Source organism: Podarcis gaigeae (assembly GCF_964106915.1).
Source record: "Podarcis gaigeae genome assembly, chromosome: 13".
NCBI lineage: Eukaryota > Metazoa > Chordata > Lepidosauria > Squamata > Lacertidae > Podarcis > Podarcis gaigeae.
The window spans coordinates 23,012,696-23,023,879 of NC_139689.1; the positions used below are offsets into that span (position 1 = coordinate 23,012,696).

The 11,184-nt window shown below is 45.2% G+C and overlaps 1 protein-coding gene across 1 annotated transcript; it reads left to right on the forward strand.

Annotated features, from left to right (window-relative positions):
- Positions 1 to 1,876: 1,876 nt before the first annotated feature.
- MFAP4 (microfibril associated protein 4) lies at positions 1,877 to 10,589 on the forward strand. Its single transcript, XM_083708430.1, has 6 exons — positions 1,877 to 2,164; positions 4,233 to 4,317; positions 5,989 to 6,149; positions 6,815 to 6,911; positions 8,027 to 8,209; positions 9,037 to 10,589. The coding sequence occupies exons 1-6, from the start codon at positions 2,159 to 2,161 to the stop codon at positions 9,282 to 9,284; spliced, it is 780 nt and encodes a 259-aa protein (XP_083564556.1). The 5' UTR covers positions 1,877 to 2,158; the 3' UTR covers positions 9,285 to 10,589.
- The last annotated feature ends 595 nt before the right edge of the window (positions 10,590 to 11,184 follow it).

Below are 11,184 nucleotides of genomic sequence, written 5' to 3' on the forward strand. Positions count from 1 at the left end.
TGTGTGGGCAGGATGGTCCCTCCCCCCACCTGGCTGATCCCCTGGCAATGCCTTCCCAGGCGAGGTTGGGCGATTGGCTGAGGTAGGCGGAAACCTCCAGGTATCCAGCCTGGGGAGGGCGAAGCCAGCCCATACTATTGGGAGCTGCATAGGTCCAGGGGGGCTGCACGTGACCACACAAAAGGCACCCCCCTTTTGATGTGGGGAGCAGTCATTGCAGTGACAGCAGCCATTTTGTGATAGTCCCATGGTTTTATATATTTACTCTAAGGTGGGATCACAACGTTTTGAAGAAACGAATGCCATAAATGAATGGAAAACGTGGATATCCAAAGGTGGAGACCCATTCATTGGGCCACCTTCCAATCTTTGGCTTCACTTTGAAAGGGATGCCTTATGAATCCTAATTGAAAACAATGCTTCTGGGCAGCAACAAAAAGATTACAGCGAATCTCCTACCAAGAGAAGCCATCTGATTTTCCTGGAACATGCAGAGGCTGCTTCTCTCTCACACACTTTGTTTTTCCAACTCTCCAGTTCTGTCTGAGAGCTAATTGGAAACAGAGAAGGGGTTTCAGCTTCCTATAGCCCTCAGCCAACACCCCAATGTGGCCTCAGGCGAATTGTTGTTGGGAACAGAAAGGATGTGGAGGGCAACCCAGGCCCATCTGGCTTTGACATGCATATGAAAAAGGATGCTGGGGGACATGCTGGCTGGTTGGGATCCAGCCCTGGGTGAACCTGAAAGACCCAGCCAGCTGCTGCTGAAGCAAAAGTCGTATAATTAAAAGCAGAGGCAAAAGTTGCATTCTCTTGGACAGTGCCAAAAAAACCTCTGGCTCCAACTCCCAGATTCCCACCCCATCCCTGCCTGGGAGCTGGTATAGATAGGATAGTGTCCTTTTCAAGCTCAGATTATTTCCCTTCATTCATCCCACTGATGTGTCCAGTCACCAGATTAGTGCCCACACAGCATCTCCTGATTCTCATGTTCTGGAGAAGTAGCTCTCAGTGTCATCGGTGTCCTGATGGCAATTTGCCCCAAACTCCTAATGACCATTCACAGCAGCTTCATAAAGATATTAAATAGCTTTGGGGATAAAATAGTGCCCTGCTTGGTGTTTGGTTGGCTTTGGAGTGAGACTTTTTTCACTTGCCTTCTGGACTTCATCTTCACAGCCTGAAGATTCCCCCCCCCCCCCAATACCAAGAAGCCATTTGGGCTTCCACAACACTGAACTGAGTGCTCAGGCAGCCATTGTGTCAAACCCCCATTCTTGCATTAAGAAGCCTATATACATCTGGAATCTATAGGACTATAAAATCTATAGCAACATCAGAAGAAGAAGAAATACAACATGGCTGTGGCCAAGCAGATGATGTTGAGGAGGGCATCAGCAATACTGTGCAGAAGGCTCCCTCCCTTACTCAGTTCTCCCTCAGTTCTGCTTGGCTCCCTGGCTTCTCTCTTTTACCACTGAACATCAAGTTCCTTCAGAGGTCTTTGTTCCCAGGCTCTTCACTTTCTAACCACTAAAGCTCTCTCACCAAACCCAGGAAAGTTGGCTCCTATAATTCCAACACTCCACTGGATTCCACAGACCGCTGGATCCCACAGGCTGTTGGAGAAGAGTCCTGATCGCCAATAATTCTACTCTCTCCATCCAAAGTTTGAAGTTAGCCCTCCCTTATTGCATGCGCACACACACAACTTCTTGCACGTGCGTGTAAAGGGTGAATAATGAAAACTTGTCTGTGCCAAGAGCCCTGGACAGTGTCTAAGCTCTTGGCTTGTTTAGTCTCTCTCTCCCGCTCTCCCCCAAATTTCATTTCCTGTCTTGCAGTTGTTTTATAACCCCCCCCCCTCCACACACACTCACACTCCCAACCCTCCTGGCTTCTTATTCTTGCAGGACTATAAATCCAGGATTTACATATTGTCTCCGATCCCTGGCCTTGGGGGGTGTTAGTGGGCAGGCATTGGGGGTGGGAAAGGGTAAATAGACAACCTGTTTGCAGCTGCATGCCAGACCCGGCAAGAGGAGAAGAGGAAGGTGGGTGGGAGAAACAGCTTCTAAAGGAGCAGGGAAAAGATCTGCACACCAGACTTATAAATACAGGAACAAGAACAGTAAAGGAAGAGGAACTGTAGGACAACATGAAGGTAATGTAGTATCTGAGGGGAAGGTATTTGTTTGTGTGTGGTTGGTGTGGGAAGCTGGGTCTAATTTTCTTCACAGGGCTCTGCAATATCCCCCCCTATTATCAGTGGCTTTTGGCAGTGATCTACATAAGTGTAAGATTTATTTAATTAATGGGATTCACTGATCAAAGACTTGCAATGACCTGAGAGTAATTGTTTTAAAAGAGGAGAGGTCTAACAATGGTTGTTACCCATCGTAGTACCTAGTGGAGCTTCCAGCTTCAGTGATAGTATATCTCTGAAAACCAGACACTGATGAGGGCTAGTGAACTCATGTCTTACCTGAGTGCTCCATGGATTAGTCAGGCTAGCTGCAGTGAGAAGCAGAATGCGGGGCTAGAGAGACTTTGTGTTTGGTCCAGGAGGGCTTTTCTTGCATTCCTAAATCTAGTCATTTGTTCTACAATTGACATTCCCCCCCCCCCACAAGCCACAGGCATGCTTATTTTACTAGCCATATGTCTAACAATATCTAGTGCCTGCTTTCTAAATGGAGAAATTCCACCGTACTACTAGAGCTTTGATCCAAAACAAGCAAGCAATCTGTATCCAGGATGTTATGGAGGACTCATCAATCAGTGATGGTGCTGGTGATATGTGACACTATTCACATATTGTAACCATAGTAGAGATTGGCAAATTAGCAGAAGCACAACTCTTTAATTTTGACTGGAAAGGTGGGGAGACAAGGAGAGCAGGAACAGGTAAGGTTAAATTAAATAAGGGGGAGAAAAAGAATGAGAGATGCACAAGCTATAAAAGCAGTGGCACCATTAGCTAATTTTAAAATACAGATTTAATGAGGTCATATCCAGTTAAGTCATACCAAGAGCAGACCCACTGAAATAAATAGACTCCAGTTGCTTAAGTCCCTTGGGTCTGCTCTGAGTATGAATAACACTGGATATCACCCAAAGTACATCTGGTTGTTTGTACAAACTTTGCAACTTTTGCAGATTGCACAGAGAAAGCCTCCCCGCTCCCATTGTGTGTGCAGAAGTTGTTATACAGGTAGCAATTGGGAGCAAGAATGGAAGGCAATGATTCCTATTCCTCCCTCCACAAATTCAATGAACGCCTGAAAAAGGAGGAGAGTTTAATGCCACTGCAGGTATTCCATTACGTATAATATTTGCCCTACCTTCCAAAGGGGGGGGGCTCAAGGGGGGTCATGAAAGCTTCAGAACAAGCCATAAAACAAAGATTAAGCCAAGCATTTGAAGATTAAAAATATATGTCCATTTTAGGTTTCAGTCTGAGGGAAGAGGGAGCTGTTTCAAGCAAGATTGGCATGAATGCTAACTCAGATTTCTTTGCTGTGCGTTTTTGCTGGATGTCAGGCTGTTGGCCAAAACTTCAGTTCAATTCCAAGTAAAACAAAGCGGTGGCTTTCTCACTCAGATTACTTCAAGGGAAATCTCAGCACAGGATCCTCAGCATAGGACCAAACTAGCCGACAATCTTTCCCTGAAATTTTGTTAGTAGTAGTTACAAGAGAAATCTGCAACAAAATGTCAGGATTCCAGTGGCTGTCCCATTCACCTTAAAGAGCTTTTCTGTCCCCACCTCTCACCAGAAGACAGCCAGCATCTTGTAGCCACTGAGCAAGTTCTGTCCTTGCTGGTCTGTTTCTGGATCTTCCTCCCCTGCTTAGTTCTCCCCACTAATTTGTCGTGAAATTGTGTTGTGCTGTGTTCTGCAATTTTCAGTGTTCCTCCAGGCCTGCTGGTGCTTCCCTTTTGTGAATGGGCCTTTTGGATACATAAGCAATAACACTCACAGCTTGGAAATAGAGAATGATTGATCACATTTTTATCTTGCCTTTCCTTCAATGAATACAAGGCAGTCTATACATACACATACACACACACGCCACAACCACTGTATCCTTACAACATAGGAGGTTGCCTTATGCCAAGTCAGATTATTGCTCCAGCTACCCTGGAGAGCACCTCTCCACGTTTTCTGTCATGTCTCTAGTATGCACCATGTTTTAAAACACCATGCTTTTTCTTCCTGGCTCTCCCAGGCCTCTCTGTTCCAGCCAGGCTTGCTGTTCCTCCTCCTCTTTGTTCAGTTGCCCACCTCACAAGGACAGGCCATCAACCCTGAAGGTAAGACCTACTGACTCTGCTATGTGGAGCCTGCCCAAGCCCCTCATGTTTATTGTCTGCCATTCCTATCCCTTCCCATTGTGGCCATATAGCTCAGGGACCCTTTGCATGAAAAAGATCCCATCTTCAATCCCTGGCATCTCCTCTGATGGTTGGTTGGTGGAAACTAGCTACCTATCCATCACCTTCTTTGCTAGACCACACTCACATCCTTGAGTAGGGGCTGAGCATAAACATTTTGGCAGCTGAAATATATACAGCAGTGAAAAGAGAAGTTTATTTTCTGTTTGTGTTCTTTTTGATATAGAGGGTTGGGGTTTTTTTTTTTTTTGCAATAAGGGTCTCTTAGGGCACACTCTTGCTTTGGGGGACATTAATGGTACACCAAAGACTAGCAGAATTCGACAAGACACATAAGAAGCCGCTGCCTTATATTACGTCAGACTATTGGTCCATTTTGGACATGGGTGGCGCTGTGGGTAAAACCTCAGTGCCTAGGACTTGCTGATTGCTAGGTTGGCGGTTTGAATCCCCATGGCGGGGTGAGCTCCCGTCGTTCGGTCCCAGCTCTTGCCCACCTAGCAGTTCGAAAGCACCCCTAAGTGCAAGTAGATAAATAGGTACCGCTTTATAGTCGGAAGGTAAACGGCATTTCCGTGTGCAGTGCTGGTGCTGGCTCGCCAGATGCCACTTAGTCACGCTGGCCACATGACCCGGAAGTGTCTCCGGACAGCGCTGGCTCCCGGCCTCTTAAGCGAGATGAGCGCGCAATCCTAGAGTCGGACACGACTGGCCCGTACGGGCAGGGGTACCTTTACCTTTACCTTTATTGGTCCATCTAGCTGAGTAGTCTACACTGACTGCATACCCTCCAACAGAGTGCGGCCCCAATCCAGGACACCATCTTCCGGGTCTGAAATCCTGCACAAGTCATGTGACCAGTCCGAGATCGTAGACCTGGAGAAAATGCTTTTTTCAGGGTGAGATCTTGGCCCAAAATCACAAGAGAGCAAGGCGCCAATTATGGATGCCATGCTCTCACAGGAAAAACCCCCAGGATGACCCAGTTTTTCCAGGGCATGTGACTGGAAGTTGGTCTTCAGAGTTTCAGGCAGGACTTCCTGAACATGTGGGTTATTGAACTTGGGACCTTCTCCATGCAAAGCTGATACTGTTCCACTGAGCTAGAGTCTCTCCCCCCCCCCATGTTGGATGTTTGGCTGCTTCCTGGAGCTAATTTACATTTGTAAATAAACAGTCTTTACAAATCATGGCCTTACAGTCCAGTGCAACCAATAGACTTAGGTGTGTCTTACACTGAGTAGCTTTCAAGTCTCCAGGATTCTTTTCTTTACAAGGGAATTGATCCTGTAAAAGGTACTCCCTGAAACATCCCACTGCTTGGAAAAGCTGATGGACTAAAACAACACTGTCACACAATCCCCACTTCAAGGATTGGTGTGAGGTTCCGGGGGGCACAGAAAGTTTTGATTTCCTTCCAAGAGTGTGCTTTAAACCTATAAACCCTATTCAGCAATTCTACTCCACATGTGAGGAGTTAGATGAATGCAGAGGAGGAGAGTTGACTCTCCCACAACATCCCTACATTGAGCACATACATTTAACTTCTGCTAAAATATATATATATATATATTGCCTCCACTACGGCAGCCCGGCAGCCACAACACTGCGAAGATGGCCTTCCACTAGACTGTGAAGACATTTATGACCAAGGCTCTGAGACAGATGGCGTGTACCTTATTTATCCCGCGGGCCCCAATATCCCTGTGCCTGTGTACTGCGATATGACCACCGACGATGGAAAATGGACGGTAACAAGAGCAAAGTGTGGGATGGGAGATCCACCTCAACCTGGCAGTAGGGATCACAGGGTTGGGGCAGATTAATGGAGGTAGCTCAGCTGTTTCTGTGTTTTCCCAGGTGTTTCACTGTGGCCCTAAAAGACACCACAATGAAACAAAGTTTGTGTGTGATTTTTGGTAAATAATTTCATCTCTCTCCTCTTTTTGACCATTGTCCTCTCTCTCTCGTTCTCTCTTTGTCTTTCTCATTTGTGAGCATATTGATGCATAATTGCACTCACTCACTGTAGTGCATAGTTACAATGTTCCCTGTTTTTAGCCTTTGGATTTTTTAAATACCCTAGTTGAAATTTTCTTATGTTTCATTTTTTATATTCTGTTGTGTTTCACTGTTTACATTTTTCCACCTTCATGAGTATTTGGCAGCAGGAAAGGCAGGCTTTAAATACAGTTTACTTTTAAAAACACAGGAGGGAGTGAATGTTTATGGGAAGAAGGGATCTTTGTTTTTATACCTTGAAGGCACAACATCTCCTTCATGTAACCTCCACTTTGGGATTCCTGTTTTCCATGGTGATGGGAGGAGTGCCATTGGTGGCAGGGGTGGGGAAGATGATTGGGTACCAGTTCATTAGAAATTAATGCTGTCATTTCCCTTCCGCCACATTTTCCAGGTTTTCCAGAAACGATTCAATGGTTCAATCAGTTTCTTTCGGGGATGGAATGACTATCGGTTTGGCTTTGGCAGAGCAGACAGTGAATACTGGCTGGGTAAATAGAAATGAGTAATAGAAAATACCTTCTTTCTCCCCCCCCCTCCTTTTAAACAACAACAACAAAACAGACAATATGAATCATTGACAACCAAAAAGTAACATGAATTCAATACAAGGAGGTTTTGATGATAAAATCCAAAAGCCAATTGGTCAAAAATCATGAGTAAATGGAATGGATATTGGGCTCATCCACACTTACCATTTGCCCTGCACTTTTTAGGCACAGATCCATGCTTTAAAGTTGAGTACTTTTCTTTCCCCATGAAAACCTGCTCTTTTAACACAATTCAAGTTTTCTGTGGGTTGCAGTTTGTTCTGATTTAGTGGTAAAGAGAAGGTTTTCATGGGAAAAGCATTGGGGCAAACAAGAAAACCCAACAAAACACTCTTGGACCCTTTGAAGTGTGGACCTGTGCCTAGAAACATGGCTGAATGAGCCATTGTCTGAATGAGCCCATAATTACGAAGCTGTCAGAGGGGTGGAAAAACTCAGCTTACATTGCACAACAAAGCAAATAAGAGGAAAGGGGTTCCAGCCCATTTACAGACAGGGATTTGCCACCTGAGTGACTGTGTTGTCACATAGTTAATAAATAACCGCTAAGAACAGGTAGAGTCAGAAAGATCAGCATCACCTTTAGTTGCATGAAGATTACAGTTTCTTTGAGATAGTGATGAACATAACTTTCTTGAACCAGTTATCTAGGGTATAATGTGAGACCTTTTTCCAGCCCTCTTTTTCTCTTCTCAGCAGGCCATGGGTTTTGTCCCCCCCCCCCCCCCCGGCTCTTGACACAGACATTTTACTTTGCCAGGACATTCTGGAACACCAAATGTTTGGGTTTCTTCCCTAAGCAGCTGAAACATGTTCCTGGGCCCAGACAATTCCAATGTAAAATGTGAGCATGTTTACAGTGTCTTTGAGCCAGGAGATGCAGCCAAGTTCCCCTTAATTTTTCTGCCTGCCCACCACTTTTCTGTCCAAAGACACTGGCTCAGACAATACATAGCTCCCAACAAAAAGAGTGGGTGGTTGCGTGGCTGTCTTTTGTTCTGTGTGTATACAGTTTGGGTTCCTCCATAATACTTCTTATCTGCTCTATGGTCCAGGGCTGCAAAATATCCACCTCCTGACCCTGAAGCAGAAGTATGAACTACGTGTGGAGCTGGAGGACTTTGAGAACAGTACAGTCTTTGCCAGATATACGGACTTCTCACTGTCGCCACATGCTATAAGTGCAGAAGAGGATGGCTACACACTGCATGTGTCTGGCTTTATTGATGGGGGAGCAGGTGAGGGGCTGTGGGTGCAAAGTTACTAGTCATCCCTTTCTACTGTTACTTCAGCCCCCCACCCCATAGCCAGGATTGGGTAGGGTGCTAGCTCCTAACACATTGGCTCTACCCCCTGAAATAGATCCTTCAACTACAATAGCAAGGGTGGAAAGCTTCAGGCCCTCAAAATGTTGTTGGATTTCAAATTCCATCAGTCTTAGCCAGCATGGACAATAGTCAGGGATATGTGGAGTTGGAGTGCAGCACTGAGGAACGTGTGGACCTCTATATGTTTGACTCCTAACTTCCATCTGCCCCAGCCAGTATAGCTGATGGGGGTCCAGGAACAGACTCCCTGCTACTGTTATAGAGAGTCCTGAAGTGACCTCCAATCCCATTCAACACCATATAATCCAGAAGTCCTGGTTATGAGTCACATAAGGACAATGCATTGGATCAAACTCCCCTCCCAGGGATTGGTTCTTAACTTTGGGGGAAATTTCTATACATCAGTGTGGTTAAGTATAATTGCCCCGAAATTCAGATCACAAGAAAGTCCACTCATTGGAAAGCATGCCAACAGCCAGTTGTATCAAGCTAGGCCCCCTAGCTGCAAGTGAATCTACTCTAAAGTAAGCACACTACTCCAGCTTTTTATTCCAGCAGGCTTCATGGCAGATAGCTAACCTCAAATGTTGCAGAGCAACAACTCCCATCATCCTTGACCGCTGACCTTCACAATGAGCTTCTGAGAGTCTAGTAATATCTGAGGTGCCACAGATTACCCACCCTTGCTTTATGGAATCCACATTTTTGTCACACCATTGTCTTTGTGCTCCCACCAGGTGACTCATTGACCTACCACAATGGCCAGAAGTTCTCCACATTTGACAGGGACCAAGACCTTTTTGTGCAGAACTGTGCGGCGCTGTCTTCGGGTGCCTGGTGGTTCAAGAGCTGTCATGTTTCCAACCTGAATGGCTTCTACCTTGGCGGGGCCCACCTCTCCTATGCAAGTGGCATTAACTGGGCCCAGTGGAAGGGCTTCTACTATTCCCTCAAGAGAAGTGAGATGAAAATACGCCGTGTCTGAGAGACGGGGTGGCCTCTCCCATTCCTTCTTTCCAGTGGCCTTCTGAAGATGAATTTCCATTGAAACCAAAACAAAAATAACTATATTGTGGATAAGGTTGTGGAACTGGGATTGAGCAGGTGGGGACTAGGGCTGTGATGGAACTAAAGCCATTGCCAACACAAACCAATTTAACCTTGTCTTAAACTTGTGCTGTGCTGAAATCTGTCTTCTAATTCCTTGAAAATTTCCTTTCCAGAGAAAATGCTTGCATTTTTCTGCCTCTTTCTCAGTGCACTTCAGAAAGTATTTGCATTTACGGTGAGTTGGGGTTGAGCTTACTTACTTTTATCATTCATTGCAAAGGTGGCCAGCAGTGGTAGGGTTTTGTTTTTTTGTTTCAATCAATTTCTCCAGCCCTCTGTGGCCCTCTTGCCTGTCTGTGCTTCCTGATCTGAAAAAGCCACATGGGAGGAGTTATCTCATGATTTCTTTCCTTGGGCTTAAGTCAAACTGGAGGAAGCTGAGGAGGTTGGCTACCAACTGCATGAAACTGGTCTGTCCTTTTACCTTAAAATCAAAACACAGTGCCACAACATCCACATAAGGATCACTTTAAAAGTAAAAGAAGATGTTACTTTAAAAACATCAACCATCAGGCAGCTATCGTGGGCATGGTAGACAACCTCTACAATTTCTAGTGCTTTCAGGAAACCTCACCCAAGGAAGTCATGAGATGCTCAGGAAGTACAGACTACAGATTGCAGACCACCAGAGGGATGTTTTGAAGAAAAGGAAGAAACAGGCCACGCCAAAAGTCATGTGAGTGCAAACTCCCACACCACACTAATAAAGATTTCACCCAAAGTCTGATCATTTTCAAATGCAATTTCTTTTTACAAAAAACAGACAATCATTTTAAAAATAGCTCTCTCTTTTTTGCAAAGCATTGTTTCAAACCTGTTTAACTGCCATGACTACAAAGAAATGCTCTGGATAATCCTTTAAGGAAGGTTTTCTAATACTCTCAGAAAATGATTCTCAGAGCTCTTTGGGAAACAGTGAAGCTACTCTGAAACTCACAAGTGCACAAGAGAGACATACCTAAATCTGCTAAGGGGAAGAGATGATCTTCATTTTGTTTGAGGCCAGGAATAAGAGTCTGCAGCACAGATGACTGGATTAGCATTCAAGAGTGATAAAATGGTGGGAAGAGGGGAATAACACAGGCAAAAGCAGCCCAACCAGTTTTCCAAGTTTAAGAATAATTATAATCCTTTGTACCCCTTTGGTTTTTACTTTGAAATAAAGCCACATTCTCTGAAACTGAGACAGTGATACAACTGGGTTTTTTTTTGGGGGGGGAGGCTTTTTTGAGGCCAGGAGTGAAAAATCTGTAGCCTTCCAGATGTCATCCCTGATTGTTGGCCATACTGATGGGAGTTAGTACAGCAACATCTGGAGAGTGACAGGTTCCCCTCCCCAGGTTTAGGTAATTTGTTGTTTCTTTACTGGTCAACCTCCCTGCACCAAGAAAAAGAGCATTAGTTCTTCAAAATGTGTGCTTCTTTTGACATCTGGCTGGCCTGAGTAACCATCCAAACTGCAAAGGAAACTTAGAAGATGGAAATGAAGACTAAACACTGCTTTCCCCAGCCTTCTCGTGTCCTGCCAATAAGCTTGTTTTGACTCCAGGCTGTTCACATCTGGATTTTGTCCCCTGCAATTAAGGCAAAAGTCACCTGAGGCTACAGCATTGTGATGGCTGAGAACCAGGATATATGGTGTTCTTTTTGTGTTCTCATAAAACTGGTTGTGTTTTTGGTGTGTGTAGCGGGGGTGGGGAGATGGGAGGGGGAGGAAACAGTGGTGGAAAGACCTACCACACAGGTTTGGATCTTGAGCTGCAGTCTGAGCAAGA